At 40.2% G+C, this 24,491-nt stretch overlaps 1 protein-coding gene across 1 annotated transcript in view; it reads right to left on the bottom strand.

Moving 5' to 3' along the window:
- rhbdl1 (rhomboid, veinlet-like 1 (Drosophila)) overlaps positions 1-24,491 on the bottom strand; it is a 33,929-nt gene that overhangs the window by 4,661 nt on the left and 4,777 nt on the right. The window contains exons 2-7 of the mRNA XM_053495050.1: positions 16,340-16,498; positions 15,050-15,274; positions 14,773-14,921; positions 4,994-5,106; positions 3,544-3,644; positions 697-757 (exon numbers count right to left, since the gene is read on the bottom strand). Of these exons, the coding sequence (XP_053351025.1) occupies positions 697-757; positions 3,544-3,644; positions 4,994-5,106; positions 14,773-14,921; positions 15,050-15,274; positions 16,340-16,498 (808 nt within the window). The remainder of the gene's footprint in view (positions 1-696; positions 758-3,543; positions 3,645-4,993; positions 5,107-14,772; positions 14,922-15,049; positions 15,275-16,339; positions 16,499-24,491) is intronic.

The following is a 24,491-nucleotide window of genomic DNA, read 5'->3' as shown; positions in this document are numbered from 1 at the left end:
TTCAACTAATCAGATTTAAAAAGGACAGAACAGCGCTGTTGTATAATACACCACGGCCTAGCGAATGACTGGCAGGGAACGCCGAGGACATCCGGGACACGTCTCCACTGTGTAGAAATACGGATACTGGCGGCACACGGTGACCTCTGACTCACGATAACTCGAGCTGAAAAAGTGCTACGGCTTGTAATCTCCACTGGAATCTGCTGAGAGGGTTAGAGGATATCTGATGGACCGAAAGTAGCATTTTTAATCTGTACCGATTCAACGTTTTTGGGGTCAGGGAAACAGGAGAGGGGGGGAAATCCTCCTGCTCCAGTGGAGGATATGCAGACAGCAGGGGGGAGATAAATAAAAATAAAAAGAAAGATAATCCCATTCAAGGGCACAATGGTGGTGGGCACAAGGGGGAGTTTTCTGTGGTTATAATTAGCACACGCTTCAAATGCTGTAGTTGCATCCGCAGGTTGGTGTGAGGGATGTGATTACCATACAGTAGGTGCAACGTCACGCCTTTACTGTCTCCCTTTAAGTCACACTGTTTCTGGAATTCAGCAACAATTTTGCTAAACACACAAACATCTTTTCTGTTCTTACGAAAACAAATATAAATCCATAATGATGAACCGATCCTTACATCTTGTAACTTTTTCCTAAAATTTATTTCACATGAAATATCCAGTAAGTGACACTTACTGCAAACCAGCGCCAGGATCATCCGCAGTAACTTGTACGGACACTTCATCCCAGCCCAGTTCTGAAACACACACACACACACACACACACACACACACTTTATTAAGGAAAGTGCACACCCATCCATGTGTTTGTGTATAAAAATTGATGCCGAGATAAAAAGCTATTTATGATTCATGATGGAATAAAATAAATACACACACACACACACACTAAGCATATGGGACTAAAGTGACTCACTCTGCTACACTCTCCAGCCTTATTTGGCACAATAAGTGTTACATTTTAATTACCAAGCACACACACACACACACACCGTTGTGTATTGTGCTTTTCATCCGCGCTGCTCACACCTGGTCCTAGATCAATGTCTTGTTATGTCCCATTGTGTATTTATCCATCCCGAACACTTGAAATCTAAATCCTTTGTCTTGTGGGTTTTAGCTATCTTGTCTAATTTAATCCCATTATTCTTCAGTCCCCTCGTTTTCTCTGCTTGTTTCTTGGTGAAATAGCTGCGGAGTCTGTAGTGTAGCTCTGGCTCGGATCTGTGATGTAATATTGACTGAAGACTGTCCTATACAGTAGTTCTTACCCAAGCATGCTCAGGTCTGCAATGTAGCGCTGACTCAATTCTGTCATATAGCTTTGACTTAAGTCTCCAATGTAGCGCTGACTCAAGTCTGTAGCGCTGATTTAAATCATATACTGTAGCTCTGACTCGAGTCTATCATATAGCTCTGACTCAAGCCTGTCATCTACTGTAGCTCTGACTAGAGGCTATCACACAGCATTGACTCAAGTCTGTCATATATCACTGACTCAAGTATCCAATGTCGCACTGACTCAAGTCTCCAATGTAACACTGACTCAAATCTATTATATACTGTAGCTCTGACTCAAGTTTGTCATATAGCTCTCACTCAAGTCTGCAATGTAGTGCAGCCTCACTTGTGTTATACAGCCCTGACTCAAGTCTGTCATATAGCACTGACTCAAGTCTGTCATGTAGCACTGACTCAAGTCTGTCATATACAGTAGCACTGACTCAAGTCTGTCATTTAGCACTGACTCAAATCTGTCATATACAGTAGCACTGACTCAAGTCTGTCATATAGCACTGACTCAAATCTGTCATATAGCACTGACTCAAGTCTATCATATACTGTAGCTCTGACTCGAGTCTGTGATTCAGTTCTAGACAGACTAGAATCTGTCGAATACTTTGGACTCAAGTCTCTTATATACCTCTAGCTCAAATCTGAACTATGCGGAGCTTTGACTAGAGTCTTTGATTTAACTCTGTCTGAAGTCTGTCAAGCCTATCAAAGTTGCACACTTTTATTGGTCTGCCTTTTGCTTTGATTACGACAGTGTGGCAGGGTTTTTGATAAGCTTGTGCAATGACACAACATTTATTTCCATCCAGAGTCGCATTAATTTCTTTCCAAGATTTTGTATTGATTATGGCAGTGTCGAATCACTGCATCAAGTCTTTTCCAGCACACCTCTAAGATTCTTAATAGCGGTAAGGTCTGGACTTATCTTGGCATTGTCATCTTGGAACATGACATTGTCATCATGGATCAGAGCACATAACATTGCTGAGCCTGGACCTCACCAACAGAAGCAACCCCAGATCTTATTACTGCCCCCACAGGCTTAGGCACAAGGGCGCATGACTCTAGAACAGGGTAAATCTGGACTCATCAGACCACGTGACCTTTTCCAAACACTCCACATGCCATTCTTTATGCTCCCTAGCAAATTAAAGACCTTTTTCTGAGTAGACTCACTAAAATGTGGTTACACAACTGTTTGGTCCCAATCCCTCGAGTTGTCTTCCCAAAGTGCTTGCGCTTACTTTCAATACTAAACTGTGAGCTCTATTGTTTCTTTGTTTTTGTTTTTTTAAAGTATTTGATTTCACTAAGCATTTAGGTGATTTCCTATCATGCTAATTCAGGATGTTTTTTCTTTCTTGAAGCGATCCAATTTGATATCTTTTGTAATATCTTTGCCACGGCCATGGGATATGTCTTCTGGCATAGAAATGAGAAGCTGCTCACTGCATCAGTTAGGGTTACATGACTTGTTGCAGCTGAACCATATTAATCACTGCAGGAACTATTTGCTTATTTAAATCCAGGTGGTGACTTTGTTTTTTGGTCGGGCAGTGTAGTTCTAACTCATATTCATGATATAGCTCTGACTCGAGTCTTTTATGTATTTCTGAGTCCAGCCCGTGATATAGCTCCAAGTTGTGTCTGAGATATATGGAGTTCAAATTTGCACTATAGCTCTTAGTTGAGTCAGTGCTAGTTGTTTGGCTTCATCATCTTATTTCTTTCTTCCCCATGTTTTTGCTTCGGGTGTTTTATTGTTTGTGACCTCAGCCCGTCTGTAAGATGGATATGAGCTGCCGGTACGGCGATATTGCTACGGATTATAGCCATGACTCTTGAATGAGCCTTAATATTTCTGCTGTTTCTGTGAACTTGGCACTCCATGTGATCGCAGAAGAATGAAGGAATTAATATTTGATTTGCCGGATTGATTTTTTTTAATAAACACAAAGTCGATCCATTAGAATATTGTAAAAAAAAAAATTGAGACAAAGGAAGGAAAGCAGGCAGGAGCTAAAGTGTGTCACAAAGTGTGTCCCCGGTATTGTGTGTGTAAGTGTTGGAGAGGTGACAGAGTCATTTGGTCTCCAGGGAAACGGGTTGAAAGCAAACAAAATGCACCTATTTCGTCCCTCTTTCTCTCTCTCTCTCTCTTTTCTCTCGCTCTCTTATTCATTCAGTGATATACGCCATAGTTGGTACAGCGGCTAGGCTTGGTTACCATGACGACATTGGCGAGATGGGCAGAGCAGAGTGCGTAGACTCCTCCAGAACCACCGACCACTGGAGCACGCATATCGGTAATGGACACGGTGAGAGATCCTGCAGTAAGAGAGAGGAACAGAGGGAGAGAGATCATGAAAAAAATAAAAGAAAGAATAAAAAAGGGTGACAAAGATAGAGAAGTAAGAAAGCGATATTGGGAAAGATAGGGAGTGTTTATGTGTGTGTGTAATGTCAGAATAGCTGAAGTATTTTACTCTCCGCCCTATAATTCGAACAACCCATGCAACCAAAGCTGATCAACCGTTACCATGGCAACAAATACCTCCATTATTGAACAGTGAGCATGATTCTGATGCCTTCAGTACATTAATGCAGATTTTTAGCCATGATCAGAGATCTCACGAAACATCAACTGCACGCCCAGATGTGGGGCAGAACACACACACTCACATGTTCCTTTCATCCATTCTCATCAAAAGTGCATCAGAATATCAGCACGTGCCGATAAAATGTTCAATCTGTCTTTATCAGCCGAGCTTCTCTCTCGCTCTCACTTTTCTTCCTTACACCCCGTGTCTTCTTCCTTTTTTCCCCTCACTCTCTCTGTCCCTGCGTTGTCAGTGTAACATTCTTTACTGGTATGATTATGTACGAAACCAAAATGAGTAGATTCTTTTTCATTACTGTAGCAAGAGGTCGAAGAAGCAGAAATATTGGCACCTCACGACAGGTGAAAAAGCAATCTCAGTAAATAACTGTGTACAAAAATACATAATCATCAGCAGTGATAATTACATATTGACCTAGAATGCACTCTGTACACACTCTGTGTGTGTGTATGTGTGTGTGTGCGTGCATGTGTGTGACAGATTGTCTATAACCACCATGCTGTGTTGTGCTGTGCTGCAGATGCAGGGCTCAGCGCTGACACTCTCTCCGTCCTTCTGTCTCTCCTCTATCTGTGTCTCTATCTGACTCTACATCTCTATCACCTGCGTCTTGTTCCTCTTCCCCTCCTCGGAGGGGGCACTTAGCGCTGAGATTAGTGTGTAAACGGTTTTGTATTGTTTGGACGAGTGTGTGTTTGTGTGTTTATTGAGTTGAAGATGACCTTGTCTGCAGCTCGATTATGGATTCACTGTACTCTCTCTGATTTCAACACACACACGCACACGTACACACTCCCCGTACTCATTCATTGCAGCAGCACATGCCAGTGTTTATGTGTGTGTGTGTGGGTGTGTATGTGTGTGTGTGTATTGGGAGACAGTGAACATTATTGACTGTCTCGGTGATCTATGGGGCATAAATATGATGCTGAATTTAGTCAAACTGCAGCCACAGCACAACCAACACACACACACAAGCACACACTCTCTCTCTCTCTTACACACACTTGTGAGTTCATACTCATATTAATCAAAAATACATACACACACACTTACCTGCCACCACTCCTGCCATATAAAGAAGGCTGATTCTTAGAATTCCATGCACCATCTCTAGAGGAACGCCGATCATCAACTGGAGTAAAGCGTTAAAGCCCAGCTGCTCCAACCTGCATGCACACACACACACACACACACACACACACACAAAGAGCACATGCCGATTCATAGCAAGATTCAGGCTAATAATCGTACAAATACGGTATATGTGCAGGCATGGACTAATCATAACTCATTAACTAGCCCTCCTGATGAGTGAGTGGTCCGATGTGCTGAACACCATTAGCGCTCTTTTACGCTAAATCAGCCGAACCGTCCTCAGCGTTGATCCTCCTAGACCCCTTTGTAGCTTCAAAACATTTATGCACGGGCTCAGCACAGCGGCAGTGGCGCGCTCTCATTACACATCAGCACAATATAGACTCTTCACTGGCGTCCCTCAAGGATCAGTACTTAGGTCTTAAAAGATTTACTGCTGTACTGGAAATTACATAGCTTTTTAACTAGTTTTAACTAGTTTAACTACTCAATAAGCACTTTGTAGGACACAGGGGGCACAGCAAAAAGTGCTGCATCTTTTCCCAGTTCCTGATGCCCAGTTATGAGTTTCCTCTAGGTTCTTTGCTTTCTTCTTACTTACCACATAAACACACTGTGCTAATGGGCAGATACACTGACCCATTCAGGGACTTCCTTAGGCCCTGGGCCCTGGAGCAGCCATGACTGATAATGACTGGAGGAATGCATTACTCTTTATTTTTGGTTATGTATTTATTTCTATCCTTATTACTTGCAGTGCCTGAGCTTGTTGGTATTTATAGACTTGGGCAGAGCTGTGTTAGCATATGGATATTTTTTTTCCAAGTAGGGAACAGAGCACAGAGCCAACTATTTTCTTCTTCTTCTTTTAGCTGCTTGCATTATGGGTTGTAATAGAGGATTGACAGATACTCAATGTGGCACAGAGTCTAGACCGCATCCCACTCTTGAGGCAGCCGTTCTGAACTGGGACCAGTGCTAAGAGTGCACTAAAATGTAAAACCTCTAGTGGCTGTGGTAGTAGAATAGACCATTGACCAACAATGGGGAAAGTCTATTAAGCTAAGCCTTAATTTGTCACATGAATGAGGGTAAGTCAAAAAAAACATCAGCAATCTGGCTGTAAAATTTTGTAAAACTACTGTAGAAATCTATTTTGAGATAATATTCTTATTTTTTTGATGCCCTTTGTCTATCTGTCAACCAGCTTTTGTATTGCCTCATCAAAAAACGTTTTAGGCTGAGCTGCGAGCCATAAATGGCTTTCCTGTCTTTACTTCTTCTAAACAGGAGAAATTCCGATGGAGCAAGATCGAGACTATAAGGAGGAGGCTTTAATACCGAGTGTCGACAGTGTGGGCAGAAATGTGCGGACGTACATCGCCCTTGGATAGCAGTCCTCTTCAGCTTCACCTCTTCAATAAGCGTCTCACTGTAACAAGCACTGTTAATTGTAAAACCCTTTTTCTGATTATGTACCAATACTGGGCCTCGAGAATCCCAGAAAACTGATTAATAAATATTTAGTAATTTTCCAGCTGATGGTTGACTTATTTTTGCCCCTAATTCTCCCTAATTTTATTCGTGTCCAATTCCTCCACTTCACTAGGAGGCTCCCACATTAGCACTACTACTACCACTCAGTCAGGAGGGCCGAAGGATATCACATGTTTCCTCCGAACTACATGACCAGTCGACCGCATCTTTTCTAACTGCTCGTTCACGCACCATTGGGGCTCCTTCCGCTTGTGTGACCTTAAAGACGCTCCTGATTGGCTGAAGAGCAGAGATTAATGTGGGAGCACTAAGTACCTCTCATCCCTCCCTCTGAGAGAGCTCGGCCAATCAGCTCTCTTTAGACCTCCAGCTGCGAGAGGTTACAGCATCACCCGGGAATCAAATTCGTGATCTCCAGATGATACTGATGGTTAACTTTTTCTCAGTCTGCGATTGAGGATGATACTGTTCCATACTCACAGTTCCATACTCCATACTCATTTAAGTTCCATACTCTGCCGTTTACTCTCAGGCTCATAGTGATGAATCCATGTCTCATCGATAAATTCTCTTTAAGTAGCTTTCACGCTTTCTTCATCATAGTATCCGTGCACATGTTATTTGCTGATATACAAACGCTCCTGTGTGTTGGTTTAGAACCTGGTACACCCTGTAGACCACAAAAAACAAATGACTGCACGCTGCTCTTCTTTTGTGAAAATCACAAGCGGGGTAACTGATTTAACACATTCACACCTGAACAGCAGTGACTGGGGAGACAGTGCTGATAAGACAGCGCGGCCAACAGACGTTTCAATCTAACCGGAGTGTGAATCATTTTTGACTGACCAGCTCTTATTACTGCGCAGTGAAATTATTTTCTTTGCACATTCCAGTTGGTTAGGAAGTTGGGGTCAGAGTACAGGGTCAGCCATGATAGGGGGCGACTTGAACTAACGGGGTTTAGGGCCTTGCTCAAGCGCCTGGCTTTGTAGAGCTGGCGTTTGAACTGCCAAACTTCTTCTCAGTAACCTAGAGCCTCAATCCTCCGAGCAGCTACTAAAATATTTCCATCAGATAATGTGGAGACCAGAATCTGACATTGGAAAAAATTGTACGTTTTGCGTATTAGTTCAAGTAAAAGTCTGCGGTGCATTGAGCAGTATGATTAAGCAAAAGAGTAGCCAGCTACAGGTACATCATTAAGGCACAATGAAAATCCAGCAAGTTTAATAGTATTTGATTTGTTTGATAAAACGCTTGTCATTGCCTCAAATCCACTGGGAAATCCTGAGAAAAAAAAAAAAAAACCTAAACAAGCCAGGAAGGTTGGCAAATGGTTCCAGATACCCAGGATTTAGATTTGTCAGAAAGAACTCAGGACGTCTCATCCATACCGTTCGAGCACGAGGCGGGAGAGTACAGATATCAATGTCCGTGTAGAAATGTGCATTCCTGATCCAAATCCAAATTGGCAACCATGCTAGACTAGTCTGTGCGCACACTTTGTTTAAAACTGTTCCACCAGGGTTTAAATCTCCATCTGTGTGTTTGCATGGTTGTGTTCCAACTCTGCTGGCTCGAATTGGGCTGTGTGTGTGTGTGTGTGTGTATGTAAAAGGGTGTGCAATACACTACTAGTGAGAATAAAGTCAGAGAATTCCTTCTTGGTCTCCTGTAGGATCCTATTTCTCTGTAATTTACACCATGCTGCGGTTTTCTGTAATGATCCTTATATAAAATATGAATTCATAATAAATCACACGAAACACGTTGTTGACGTTGCTGGGATTAAAACACAGGCACAAGGGTTGCAAAAGAGTAATCAGTAATGGCGCTGTGACAACAGGGTAGAAATAATTTAAGGTGTGACATGCAGAGGTAGAAGGTAAGTAAGTACTTTTACTTCTTTACTTTATATTTTTTAAATGTAGTTTTCATGCATCTATACTTTACTTGAGTAGTTTCACTGCTGGTTACTTTTTACTTTTCATTCCATTACATTCAACAACAAATATCTGTACTTTCTACTTCACTACATTTGTTCATGGTGTTTCGTTACACGACGACGGTGGTGTGTAGATTTTGAAGCAGTAATATTGCCAGCTGACTGGTAGACTATTAGATGTCTGTGAATCGCACAATCGTCTGGCAGGTGTTTGAAATTAGCAGACAATAACGACACAGCATGTTCACAGTCGGGAAGTTGGAGAATCATTTGCGTGTTAAGATTAAATGTGCGATTTAAGATAAAGTTAATATTTTTGATACTTCAGTACATTTATAGGTAAATAATTTTGGACTTTTACTCAAGTACAAATGTAAAGGGAGGACTTCTACTTTTACCTAGTAGATCATTACTTTTACTCAAGTGCACAATTTGTTTGTTATGATTTGGTCACCACTGATGACACGCACAGGTGGAACAGGAGAACACATTAGAGTAATCAATCAGTTGCAAGAATCAGGACTGGGTCCATGAGACAGGCGATGGGACAAAAAAAAAAACTAAAACACAAGCATGTGGAAAAACTACACTAGGGCATGGCATCGTACCAGGATATCCACCAAAAATGGATTGGAAATGGGCAAGTTGTGACTCTGAAACACAATATTCTCATGGATGCTACCTTGGGAGGCTTTTTTGACCAGTTTGTTGGATTTGGAAGGCAGCACATGAGCAGCCATGCTTCATTTTACTAGCAGTTTGAATCAGCCATGCTGAGTAAATAACGTTTTTGCAATAAAAGGTTTGGTATTTGAGATTGAGAATGAAAGGTTAATCAATTATCATAGTTAACGGCTTAAAACAACAGCTGGTGGTGACTCATTCTCAAGGATCAGGATCAGGTTGTTGAGATGTTTAGCTTTTCTTTTTTTCCATCCACATTTCTTTTTTTGCCTCGTTTCAGACGTGACAGTAATTTCCGAGCACAAACCCACACAGCCACAAAACCGCTCCTGTCAGCTCACTACTACGACAAGCTGAGCTTCTTTTACACCCGAGCACAGAGCAGTTTGTGCTTTCTAACACTAGCGAGAATGTGCAAGGCCGACAATGAACCTGACTGTGACAACACACTTGCAGTCTGACAGCCCTGTTAGCATACACACATTTTTTCGTAACCCACGACATGGCTCTGTCTGCTTTTCCCAGCAGTCGGCTGTTAATAACTGGTTATTCCGAGTATTGTGTTACACTTGATACGGCGAAACACCAGTTTTTTCGAAAGCAGCAAACCTTTTTTCTGTGAAAGTAAACCTATGGTTGAGTGCAGAAAGCACCACTTTGGGTAAATAATAAATTAAAAAAATAATCTCCTGTGGCTTTTTTAATCACTTATCACTTTTAAGTCCATTGTAATGCTTTGATGCTCAGTAAGTCCAAATTCCATTCAAGAGCCAAAAATCTGTCCATATTGCACCCACTTTATGCACACTACATTGGTTCCAACCCTCCGGACTTGCTTGATTGATCATGATGTTCCATTTTCCTGCTCTTCTAGTCTGAAGGATTCTGCACTTAATACTTGGATATCTGACGTATTCCGAAAAATTAAGACTTCAATGCTTCTTAAAGGACTATTCATAAAAAAAGTGCATATTGAATATTCTTTCAACACATCTATATGTACAATTTTCCTATTTACAGGATGGCTTTTTAGAGTAGCAATCAAAACGCCTATGAATTGAGGTCCACCAGAAGAGGACGGGTTGAGTCTGGTTCTTGTCAAGGTTTATTCCACACATCATCCACTAACAGTATCCATCTTGATCATGTTGGAATTGATCTTTCAGTGCATACAGAATTCCTTAGATCCACAGTCTTCACAGTGGTCTGTTTTTAATGTCACCAATCCGACAACAAGTCTCACATCAACCACAGAGATTTTCCTTCAAGCCTGAAAAAATAAATCAGGGATAAAAAATAAGGAACTGATGAGGCTTGTGGCCGTTCTTTCTCCCTTTATCTTTCATGCAAAAGAATCGTGAATCAATTAAATATAAATAAATAAATTAATCCATTCAAGGTTGTCAATCCTGAACAACCTGTCAATCCTGAAAGCCAATGTGATATCAGAGCTCTAAATACAAATGTGCAAAGTTTCAGTATTAATTCCATATTGCACCCTGTCCAGGGTGCCTCGTGCCCTAAGCCTCCTGGGATAGGCTCCAGGTCTCCGCGACCCTGAATACAGGATAAAGCGGTATAGAAGATGAAGAAGATTTCATATTGCTCATCCAAACTGTAACAAAACCAATATCATTACATAATGTTTGTGTGGTCGTCAAATACTGTAGTTTTGGCTATTTGGCTACGCGTCTTAATTAGGCGTTAAGCTAACTTGCTAGCCAGAATATTATAGCTAGTATGGATTAGACGATCATCGATTGTTTATTTCCTGTGCATTTCAAGTCCTCTATTATGAAAACTAGCAATCGATTTTAATCGTTAAATAGTCCTATAAAATGCCATGTTGTGAGTTTTTTTTTATGCACTCCCAAGTAACTGCTGTGTAACAGAAACGTGTGTATATGACATACATAATGTTCACAGAACTAGCCATAAAATAAGCTGTATGGCTAAGTGGGAAAAAAAAGAGTTAAACTTGCTCTAAATACCCACTGGAATTTTGAAATATCCTAACTGAGTTTAGCTTTGTGGCACTGTCGAAGCATCATATAAGTCTCAGCTGTACTTGCATTTTAATGCATTTTTGCACGGAATGACGGTTGTGAAGTTTGGCCTTGATTACTTAATGTTACACTGTATTTGCTTTTATGTTGACTCCACAGACTCTTGGTGTGCAGAGTGTGAAAAAAAGGTGACGACTAAGACCTACAATTTTGTACTTATATGCACTTCAATTTTATTATGTTTTGATTGACATACTTTAAAAAAAACTATAAAAGACGCCTTATACTTTGCGATCAAACTGTATTTATTATTAATCGATCATTTTTTGGTTTACTCCAATGATCGATTATGGAATGGTTACGATTCCCATCACTAATAGCTAGCTTGCTACTGTACATTATTTACCTTGGTCTCTCTATAACTAAACATCATCACATTCACTTGGTTGAGTGCAAACCAGTTTTGTTTGGCACTTACAAATAGGTCAACTTATGGCCAAAAATCAAGCATGCAGTGTGGAGATAACGCAGTGAAGTAAAGGAAGAACAAAAAAGGTTGTGCTGTGACGTTTTTTGAAATGATAAAAAAATTCTGCCAAAGTACCTCACTCACACCGCAGATGCAAAGCCGACACGGTATTTTCCTGACTTAAGGCACTATTGCTGTTGTTTATTAGACACCTCATAAGCTTGTGCGTTGCTTTTGCACTTGCTTCAGGATTATACTCAAATTTCGCAGGAAATCTTGTTAAACAAGCATTGTTTGCATAAGAATCAGAGTGTACAGGGACAATAAAAGATAATCAAAACTAATACAGTGAAAATATTCCAAACTGTCAAGGGTTCTTAGGACGTGCACATGTTTAACAGCGGCCAAAAAATCGAGAAAGCAGCAACACTGACGATATTTATTCTGCTTAACTTCTGTGACTCTGGCTTGGCAGTTAAGGCTCAAGTCGTCATTTCTTAGACCTCCCGCTGACAGCAGGAACAGCTCTGCGGATGATGCCACCTCTCTTCCTCCCTCGCACGAACATTTCGCAACGCCTTTAAACATATGTACAAGCATAACGCTCGCAGCATGTCCTTTTTGTATGTGCTGCTTTCTTGACTATGGCTCCTGCTTCACAGTACTGTCAATCCTGAAAGCACGCCCTTGGGGGAGCCAGGAGCTTGGCTTGCTCGATTATTGTTCTGCAAACAGATGCTGGATTTCCTGGCTGCTTTCGCTCAAAATAGAGCTCTCCGGCTTATAGGAAAACCCTGTTTTAATGGAAAAACCGTTCCAAATGTTGTGATTCATACATCATCTCTTGTGCCTTGGCAGAACTTGTTGGAAGGATATCAAAACCCTGAAGGTTTCGTTCTTTTCTTTTTTTTTTTTATTCTACTTTAACCTGATTTCTTCTTTTACAGGTCTCTCCCTGTGAGATTACCAACCGCCCAACACTGTCAGTAAGCCTGACACATTTGGAGAGCACAGGCTGCTCGATTGTAGGTAGGTGATATAGCAAATGATCCAAAAGGGCTTTAAATTTAACTTGAACACAGGCAGAGGTACTTTTCCCAGCAGTCCCCTTGAGATGACAAGTGGTTTCTTACTGTAAAATTAAATTTATTTTTTAAGCATCAAGGGACCTATCAGAACTGCCTTTCTTTTGATAGACATACTAAAGTTACCTTCAAAAAGTACTTCGTTTTTTTACTTATCTTTTTTTCATAGTTTCTCATCTTTTTGTTTAAATATGACCAGTGATTTGTCGCTTTTTGTAGCTTATTCTGATGCTGATTTTGCAAGATTCACTTTGCATAATTGCCATAATTCATCAACAACACGCCTACTATGTTTTTTTACAACTCATCCCCTTGCACAAATAAATTAGCAGCCATTATAGTAAATCTTAGTAAATCAGAGCCCAAAGCTGTACATTCAATCATTAACAATTGCTTTGGAATCAAATGATGAATAATGAATCACGAACCAAATTGGTTCGCTCTTAATCCAACGCTTTTTAAACCCCTGATTGGACTACATTACATAGAGAATATGTGCTATACACATGCTATATGCATTCATGTTGATAGATTTTTTTAATCATTTATCACTTTTGAGTCCATTGTAATGCTTTGCTGCTAGGTAAGTCCAAATTACATTCAAGAGCCAGAAATCTGTCCATATTGCACCTACTTTATGCACACTACATTGGTTCCTCGGGACTTGCTTGATTGATCATGTTGCTCTTTTTTTCCTGCTCATCTCGTCTAAAGCAGTCTGCACTTAATACTTGGATATTCTACGTATTCTGAAAAATTAAAAGACTGCAATCTAACATCAGATCTGGTTGACTACAGTCACGGTTGGATTCCAAGCTCCAAGTTTAACCCTTTTGCACCACCAGTATCTTAGTTATGAAGATAAGTGGCCTCTGAACCTGCTTGAAGGTTTTGAAGTTCTGATGAACCAATAAAATCTTTTTGGTTGACAGGTCAAACACCTTCAAAGATTTTGAGCAAGTCCAGATCCCACTGAATAGCACATTTTGGATAGCACAAGGTCAACAAAAAGAAAGAGCTCCTTAGTCACTGGTGCCGCCACAGAACAAGAACATCCATCCATTATTTCTTTAAATTTCTGGGCTTGCATCTAATCGCAGGAAACTTGGGGCACAAGGCATGGGACACCCTGGATGGAGTACAATTGTGAGATCAAACAACAACATGTCTTTGGACTGTAGGACAAACCCAGAGTACCCAGAGGAAACCCATCACACAAACTGGAGGCAAGAATTGAACCAACAGATGCGAGGTGACAATTCTAACCCATAAATCATGTGCTTCCTAGAAAGAGAACAGCACTGGTAAATTATGAGAAGGCAACAATATCTGCAAAATCACCTCGGTGTTCTAGTATGCCTCAACTGTAGACAAGGAAAGGTTGTTAGGGCTAATCTGTCTTCTGAATCATTCATCTACCATACAGTATATCGTTATAGTTTTTGTTCTTGATGTTTCCAATTTTCTCTATATTTGTGTAAGGGTTTCCTTAAGGTTCTTTAGGTTCTTCCCAACAACATGGATGTAGGTGGAATGGTCATTTGATTTCCCAAAGGACTGAATTGAGGTCTTTTTGAGGGTAGACCCTCATCATAGATCCAGTGTTCTCTGGCTCCAATGTAACCCTGACTAAAGTTAGGGCTAATGAGGTTGAATTATGCTTTCTCCAGGGCAGTGTCTTAAGCAAATTTCCAAGCCTAAGGACTTGACTCAGACTATTCCTTCATTTTCGCATATACATTAAGAACTGTAGACTGCGCATTTCTCCAGCACAGGAATTGAAACAGGTTTCTAATTTCAGGACTTTGTAATCAATAATATCGACTTTGCTCAGTGCATCGGTGTAAAAGGTGTAAACAAGTGCGCCCAAAAGTGATAGACTTTACATCAAGATAAAGAGTGTGTGCATTTATATATTAAATTTATTTATGTGACAGTCACAGCAACAAAACAAAGTAACAACAAAAAATGCAGTATATGTGTGTATAGTCTTTGGTTGCACTGATGTCACTTTGATTCTGTGCGAGTACTGTAATTTGCATTGTTACCCGACATGCATGAACATGTAGCTGAAGAATCTCCAGACTTGGGCTCGGTGTCCTGGATGATACACCAGCGGGCTCTTCATGAAGTCCGGCTGATAGGTCTGCAGAACCCACTTGTTGAGCCTCACCCCATAACACATAAACACCACAATCTGACACACAAAGAATTAAAGTCTGACAAGTGCAATACAAAACAACAATACAAAAAAAAATTATATCTCAAATGTAAGACAAAGATAAGAAAGAGGGAAAAAAGAAAGAAAGAAAGAAAGCAGTGCACCTGCACTATGGTGACGATGGCCATGAAGACAGGCGGAGGACAGAGCCTGTTCTGATGAAAGTACCAGCGCCTGTCTGTTTCACAAGGGAGGATCTCGTATGCCACATAGCGCACAAAGCGCTTGTACACACCCAGGCCCGTCTCGTCCAATAGGATCTCACGCTGCAGAGTGCGCCGCCCATTAGCAATGGCACGCCGGAAACTACTGGAGCGCTTACTGCTTAGCTAAAGAAGACAGAAGAAGCGATGGAGATGGAGAGGAACAGTGAGAGACCTGTTGTCTGTATGGTAATAAGTTGGTGTAATCGATCTGAGATAAATTGTCCATTTACCCAAAACAGCACACACACACACACACACACACACACACACATGTACACTAGTCTAAATCTGGACTTTTTTGGTCAAGCTTTCTCCCCCTGGAGTCAAGAGAGCAGTGCATGATGTGGTTGGTGTGTGTGTTAACAAGTGTTTGTGTGTGTGTGTCTGGAAAGCTGTGATAAACCAGCAGTTTCATGCTGCTCTGCATTTATTAGTCCATTATCCTTTTAAATATCTTAAACAGACACACACAGGGACACACACACACAGCCCTGAGGCACATGGAATCTCCGAGCTATGGGTATATTTATCTGCGTGCTACACATTTTATTACATATTATTCCACTCTCTGATGATAGAGACTTCCTTAAAGAAAGAAAGAAAAAAAGAAGCAAAGAAAGAAAGAAAAAGAAAACATTTGTGACAGAATAATTAGAGAAAGTAAAAATGGAGGGAGGAAAGAAAAAAGGAAAAATGGAAGAAAAATATGGCTAGAGAAAATAGCACAAAAGAAAGAAAGAAAGAAAGGAAGAAAAAAATTGGGACATCAAAAAAACGAAACTGAAAATGGACAGAAATAGATGTGAGAATGGAAATAGAAAGTTACATTAAAACAGAAAGAAAGAAATCAATCGATTAATCATCAGGTCATCTCCATTCATGGTTTATTTGGACCTCATTTCTTCCACAAATTTGACGGCTCAGCACTATCCTTCCGAGTTTTGATAATGATAAAGTTGTACAAATCTCCTTAGTAGTTGTCTTTGCTTGACACAGCCCAATAATCAGATCAATAATTTGACCCTTCTGAAATGTTGACTTTTTTGGCCAGGCAGTGCGTAAACAATATACAAACAAAAAATGTAAAAAGACCAAAAAAGAAAGAAATACTTCAAATCAGAGCATATAAATATATATATATATGTGTGTGTGTGTGTGTGTGTGTGTGTGTGTGTGTGCGCATCTTACCAGCTCGATGAGTTCCTGGTAGCAGACGTGGCCGTGCTGGTCGCTCTGAACAAGGGCCAGCAGCATGTCCAGCTTGTTGGGGTCCAGCTGCAGCTCATGCTGCTCCGCCAGACTGGTGAAGTTCTCCACCGCAATAAAACCAGTCTGCTCGGGGTCCAGCTACAAACACACACACACACACACACACACACACACACACACACACACACACATTTATATAGAGAAGATAAATTAGATCAAGAAACAGATAGTGGATCAAAGTAGCTAAAGCTGCTACGTAACTACGGCCAAATTACCTTTCAAATTAAGTAGCTAGCTAGCTAAACGTAAACTACTTTATCAAGCTTAGGAAAAAAGGAAACTGTACATTTTTATTTTATTACTTTTGTAAGTAATGATTTTATTAATTTTGTAAGTAACAAAAGCCACATAGTGTTTTACAATAACAAAAATCTACCTTTCTTTCTTTATCTAGCTAACTAGTTCAGCTATGTCCTGTCTGCTTCTTTAGTTTAAACAGTACCCAGTGTCAGCTGGTTCAGTCCGGTTCTAGCTGGTACTAACTCCTCTCTAACTGACTCTCTCAACTCCTCTGAGGTAAACTGCTGCGCGAACTAGCATAAAACCTAACAGCAGCTACACCAAGCCAGGATCTTAGTGGAATCAGCCTAAACCAGTACTTGTTGGAGGAGAAAACAGAAGAAAAGAACACAGGAGCTTATCACACACAAAAAGAATAAATTATATTCTTTTGAAAGAACACAAAATAAGCCAGCTAAGCTACGAGCATCACTACTGTACTACTATCCCTAATCACATAGATCTATTAGAGGAGATTGGAATAAAAACAGAAAACATGCACTAGTGCATCACAAGAAAGAAAGAAAGAAAGAAAGAAAGAAAGAAAGACTATCCATAGAATTAATGGATAGAGGAACATAAAGTGTAAAAATGAATGAATATCTATAAAAATGAATGGATAAAGGAACATAAAGTGGAAAGAGAAAGAAAGAAAGAAAAAAAGTGGGAAAAAATGTAAATAACAGAGAATAAATGTAGGAAGGTAAAAATGGACAGAAAAACTGGGAGGGAGGGGAGGAAGGAAGGAAGAAGGGACACAATAAATGAAAGTGAGAATGGACAAAGAAACTAACATGAACAGAAAGAAATAAGTAAAGAAAGAAAGAAAGAAAAAGAATGGAGAAACATAAAATGTAAGGTATAAAGAAAAAAAACTAGTGCAGGCTCAAATGCTCACACACACATACACACACACTTATAATACATACATTATATAGGCTATTTATATAATTCCAGTCCAATCTCTCTCTCTTTATACACACCCAACTAAAATGGCTGTGTTGTAATGCAACACCAGTAACCTATGATTTAATTGTCTTGTTTATTCTTTAAATTCATAAAGTGTGTGTGTGTGTGTGTGTGTGTGTATGAGAGAGAGAAAGGCAGAGAAAGAGAGAGAGAGAGAGAATCTGGAGCAGTTTAACTGTGCATAAGCTGAGTTTTAATTCTCCCAGTCTCCTCCACCACACTGAACGCTTACGAATGTTTGTTTACAAGAGTCAGACAGACGCAGGCAGATCCAACCACACACACACACACACACACACACACACACACAAAGAAAGACAAGCATGTGTGTGTGCGAGGCAGTGATGTTCGCACACATTATGAGGTAAGGATGTGTCTGCCTCCACGCTGCGCTCCCAGTTCTGGTGTCTGGCGTGAGCTTGCTGTGTTACTGGGAGAAGTAAAACGGATGGTCAGACTGGTTCGAGCTGACAGTGACTCAAGCAAGCACTCTTTACACCCGAGGTGAGCAGAAAAGTATTTCGAAACACACAATATTCAAACCTTCATTCCTAAATGCTTGGGGCTCTTCCTGAGAAGGTATTTATTCTTCCTTCCCGTGTGTGTATGAGAGCGAGAGAGAGCGAGAGAGAGAGAGAGCACAAGAGAAAGAGAGAGAGAAAGAGAGACGCTTTCACCATGAGGTTGTGAACTGAGACCAAAATAGAGGGGAGGGGCTACAAAGAGTCAGATGGATGGGTGGAGGAGACGTGCACAAAGTGCCACCGAAAAGAAATAAAGGAAATCTGAGCGAAAGAGAAAGAGCTCGAGGCCACGGAGGTGATGGAGTGTACCAGATGAGAGCAGAGGGCGATGGCGGAAAGAAAGAGGAGTGAAAAAAAAAAATTACCGATTCGACGCAGACATGCTGCAGTGTCGCCATGGTTACAGGCGACCAACGTGTCACCCATTAAGGTAGAGCCTGAATGAGAGAAAGAGAAAGAAAAAAAGAGGTGGATGGGTTAAAAAAATGAGCAACAAAAGAAACGGTTCGAGTAAAATGGGATCGGATGACTCACGGCAGGTGACTGAAGACAGTCTGATTGTAGAGAAGAACGAGGGACGGCTCAAGCCAGAGAATGAATGAATGAATCAGAGGAAGAAGGGACTGATGATAACTCTTTTAAACCCCCCGGTTCTTGCTGACACTCACCTCAACCACCATGACAGAACGCTGCCGAAGACGCCGAGACACGACCGACCGCTTCGGCTCGAATACCCCTAAACTATTTGCTGTTTCCATGGTTGCGCTTAACACTAGGGGAGATCTGCGAGCACGGTACGGACTTGCGCTGGCTTTCTTACAGGATGGAATCCCCTGCGCGGATTTTAAGAGCTAGCTCGGGTGTAGTTTAACATGAGACGTACTGTAGAGATAGAGAAGGCAGAAGGGATGACTGCACAGGACAGTTTAACAACTAAGCGGGAGTAGTACAAATAAATAGTAATACAGTATATAAACACCTGTCACTAATATTAAGTTTAAGTACTAATGATTACTAGCTAATTACTTCTCCTGAATGCGCTATCCGCCCTCTTTTACATAAGGGATGCATGCTTGGATATTGTTATGCTGATTGAGCAAAGCAATTTTTCTCTTGACTTTCTTCATGAATTAAATGCAATTTAATTATTATTATCAGCATTATATGCAACCAATTCGTTAGTCATTTTTTACCGTCACTTTTGTTAGCTAGTTAGTCAGGTAAGCTAGCAAGGCAATATGAAATAGTAATCATGTAATGTAAAAATGAATAAATAAATAAATAAATATCTTAAGAAAAAAAATAAGATTTAAAATATATAGTAAAAAAAAAAAAATTTTGGAGCATTATATGGCAATATAAGACCAGCCTAAGCAGGAGAAACTGTGGGATAAAGCATATTAGCGCAATGTGTTTAGGGAAGTCGTGGCGCCGTTTAATTAGTCGCGCCGTGGACTCGCGCTTCGTCATCAGAGACTTTTCACTTCTCTGGCAAAGAATTCTGGGTCAAGAGATGGCTCTTTTTCCTTCATAACACCTTCTCTGCACAGATGGTGGGTGCGTGCTCACATACCAGCACAAACGCTCCTACACTCTCACACGTGCTTACACGCAAATTAGATCAAAGGTGCCTTATCAGCTCATAATGTCAAACACGCGGTGTAGGTTAGACGACAAGCGCCTCGCCGATTTAAGATGAACTCGGTTATGAATCTGCTGACTACAGCAACACTTTAGCTAATTAGCCGCTGTAGGCAGGGAAGGATGAATCTGGGAATATTTACTTGCATTAAACATGATAATAAACAGTAAAAGCTAGTGGGAAGTAGTTAGAGATGCGCCGGAGGTCTTAACTGCTCCCCGGTAGCTTTTTAAAATATGTAATTTGCAATTCATTTCTATGAATAACTATGACACAGTGAAAATAAAAGCGGTTCCAGGGCTGATATTTTGTTGGCTGGAATTCATTGCACATTTTACTACTGAACCAGTAAACGGGAGCATTAGCGTCGAAGGATAAACTTGATGTGTGAGTCGAGGACGTAGCAGCTACCTTTTGTCCACTAGGGGGAGATGAGAATCGAAACACTTCTCAGACGGCTTTTCGTGACCGATTTCTCTGATTTTTACCAAGACAAAGCAAACCCCATATAGATGGAGCGAGTTAATGTGTATGTTGGGAAAAAAGTCCGTATGATGAATATTAGGCCATCGTGCAAATCATGTTGCATGTTGTGGGCTCTCTGAGATCAGTCTCGACCAAGCTAACGCGACTTGGCAGTAAAGAAAACCGCATGTGAATCGTCAAGGAAACTCTTTAAAACTACACCGTGCTTGTTGCCAGGGTCGAGTGTGTTCTTGTCGAAATATCTGGCCCGTATTACACACTCTCCCTACCAGCGCTGTGAGTGGGACTTGCCTGACACAGACGATGTGGAGTTCAGAGTCGTGAGGAGAAGTCAACAGCGATCTGGAACACAGCCGAGAGAGAACTCTGTAGTTTAACTGCTTCAGCCTTTTCATTAACAGACCGATGGATTCTTCATTGATGGCCCTGATGTTACACGCAGACACCCTCCAGCATGTAAACACACTATGGGCTCTGGCGCTGTTAACATTAATGATTTTGGATAGCAGGATTTTGGTGCATTTAGCACTGTGTATATGAGACACTCTCTTTTTTTTTTACCATGGAAATGAATTAACATTAAAGAAAGACAGTCTTTCTTTCCTTAATCGATATAATGGATGAGTATCTAATTTACACACGACACTGATTATAGTTATGGTGATTGCTGTGTTCCACTCACACACACTTTATTAGGAACACCTGTACCCTGGCTGTTATCTAATCAGCTGATCATATACTGCATCAGCGGCACATAAAACATAAAATCCTCCAGATACAGTTCATGCACTTCAACACGCTTTACAGCCGTACTGAACAGAAAAGCATCTCATAATGTTCAACCTGTCTACCATCAGCCCAAAACAGGTGTATTATCCTATACAATCCCAGCTTCTTGCCAAAGTGTCAAGCTCGATGCACACATACAGTATACAAGTTCTGGATTAATGATATTACATTCAAAAATATGTAAGACAAATGTTTAATACATTTCAATGTCGAACATTTTTACAAGGTTTGAAAAAAATATTTTATAAGAGACGTTCAAGTTAAACTGGGACTTTTGATTGTGCAGAATAACACAATACAGAGTAAAAACTCCCTTTATTTCTCAGTCCCCTGCATTTATCCCAGTGTTTCACTAATGCTTGGAAACTATCAAGGTATAAAGTTTTCTCAGTAAACCAGAGCCATGATTAGACTGCCTGATTTGTGGATGGAACGTTGGCCTCCCAGGAACTCCTCTAATGACCTAAACATGCGAAAATGGCTTGTAGCGAGACCAAGACTGTACAGGTGATGTCCTGGCAATAACTGTATTGAGTAAGTGGTGTTGGTGAATGAGTGTGTGTACGGTTCCCACAGACAGATGTGTGCCTTCCGCAAACTTACAAGTTATCTGTTTTCTTGGATCAGCCGTTGAATGTTCACAAGAACGAGTGCAGCGGGCTCTGAGCCACCTCAGCCGGGATCGGACGTACCGTCTTCTATAAAACTCATCATCGTACTGTGCTTGAAGTCTTCTGTAAATGTTAATCGCTTTTTTACACCCACAGAAATTTCACTCAGTGTCTTGATTTGACTTGAATGCACCTCTTCACAAGGATGGTGTAGTGGTTAGCACTGTCACCTTTCACCTCCAGGGTCCGGGTTCAATTCTGTGCTGGGTGGGTTTTCTCCCATAGTTCAAAGACATGCAGAATAGGCAAATTGGTGTTCCAAAATTGCCTGTGGTGTATGTGTGTGTGCCCTGTGATGGATTGGCACCCAATCTGAGGTGTACCCTCAACCACCCAATACAGGACTAATATCATCTCTTTTACATCCAACAGTGGGCATTCATGGACACTATGGACACATTCATGCACAATTTTTGCACTATATACTTATACTTTCATTATGGACCACTGCACAAATCACTTTAATAATAAGACACTTTACGAAGTCAGTCACTTTATGCATATTTGCACACCTCAGCCATTTTTTACACTACTTATGGACAAATTTCTATTTTCTTCTTTAATATTTCTATATTATATATATTTTGTTCTTATTTGTACAGTATATTTTTATTCTTATTTTATTTTAGGTAGCACAGTATATTTTTACTTTTACTAGTTAATTTCATTTTTCTGCAATATTTCTTTTACTGCAATATGTCTTTATTTTTACTTGTACAGTATATTTTACCAGTTAACTTTATTTTCTACCATATTACCTTTTTATTTATATTTATTTCTTATGTTTAAGTTTTTATTTTAAGGTCACTGGTAGTCGAAAAAGCATTTCACTGCATATCGTACTGTGTATGACTGTGTACGTGACAAATAAAATTTGAATTTAAATTTACCCCACCTTGTGCCCTAAGTCTCCTGAAATAGGCTCCAGGCCCCCCGCGACCCTAAATACACGATAAAACAGTATAGATGATGAGTAAGTGAGCACCTCTTTACTTGTGTAGTTCACTTGTCAGATTCACCCCATGAAAAGTCACATGTTCAACAAAATGCTGCATCACCTAAATGTCCAGATTTTCAAGAGGGGAAAAAATGTGATATTGTGGGAGATTAAGTCAATTTGAAAGGTTTTGGTGACAAAACTGTCACCAATATAATTACTTTTTAAAAATCATTAGAATAAGCTTAATGTCCAATGCTAATAAACAACATTTGGCACGTTTGATTTTTAGCTTACGTCTGGAACTAATTTAAGCGCTAAATGATGAGCAAAGAGGTAAAAAAAAAAACCTTTTTCATGTAGTTTGCTTTTGTTATATTAGGGCTTTTCTGGCTTTTCAGTTCTCTCAGTTCTCAGCCCTTGGCGTGTGGATTTGTCAGGTATGGAACATCTACTGCCTTAGATTTATTACTGGCTTTTTAGATTATTATACTCTTTTTTTAAAAAAACTTCTTAACAAAATGTCCGCCAGTGATAAAAAGCTTTTCTATAGACCTACTACTATTATTTATGGAAAGGTCTAAAGAAGAAGAAGACCTGCTTCTGGATTATTAACTAAGAAACATTTTAGTGTTAGAACTTAAATCATAAACTGCTACTTCTCACGATTAACTCCGAAAGGATCATATATAATAAGTGGTGCAAAAAAAAAAGTAATTTCTCAATATTTTTTCCATAGGTTGCATAGTTTATTATTTATTTTACAAGTTACTATGCAAAAGTGTGTGTTAATGCGGCAGATGAAAAACTTTTCAGATAGTGGACATTTTCATACAGAAAACTTGCTTTAATTTCCCTTCTGTTTAAATGTCTCATGTCTATGTACATGTGCTACTGCTGAGCTACACCCCTCCAGGGAATAGCAGAGATGAGCAATAAGCTGAGAGATATGAAGACACATGGGGGGGATTTATGGCGGCGGTATAACCCAGAACAAACGAAAAATGGCAAAGTAAGAGAAAAAGCAGGGAATGTTTTTTCGTTCCTCATGTTTTGTGTCGGTACACTGGAGACCTGTCTAAATGACTAAAAATGAGTAAAGAAGTGAATTTTGCCTAATGGGTTTCCTTTAAAGCCAGATACAGACTGTGTGATTTTTGCAGCCTTTTAAAATGATTATTTGATATATTGCCACGATTAAACAATGCACATCCTCTAACGCTAGACCGATGATTAATGATAAAGACTAAACTTGGCTCACATTGCCAAATCAGCACCATTTGGGCTTGTGTAAACAGAAACACTTTTTTAAAAGTCCGTCCGTATTAATCTTAACTGCACATTTAGTTTTTAATTACACCATACTTAACGTGACGAGACCGTGATTTTGCTTCGTACTGCTGCTTATTATACCAATGCTTTCTTTTGTTTTCCAGTAAGATAACCCACATTGTGAGTGATTAAATCATCCTAGTGGCCCAACATGTTTCCATCGTGTTTCTATTGTGGCCTGTTTTTTTTTTTTTGCATGCTTACTTAAATTATTTCACAATTTGAGGCGTTTCTGCTTCTGCATGTAATACATGCCAGAGTAAAGCAAACTCATTAATCTAGCCCCTGTTGTATGATTTACCTCAGCGTGAAAGTCTCTTCGGCAACACCGATTGTACGGTTAAATTAATACAACTGAAGGGCAGATATTACATCCTGCAGAAGTCCATTTCTTTCAGGTTAAGACTAAATTAAACCTTTGGGTTCCTGGACATAATGAGAA

The sequence above is a fragment of the Clarias gariepinus genome, chromosome 4 (genome assembly GCF_024256425.1).
Source record: "Clarias gariepinus isolate MV-2021 ecotype Netherlands chromosome 4, CGAR_prim_01v2, whole genome shotgun sequence".
NCBI lineage: Eukaryota > Metazoa > Chordata > Actinopteri > Siluriformes > Clariidae > Clarias > Clarias gariepinus.
This window is presented reverse-complemented; position numbering and strand designations above follow the sequence as displayed.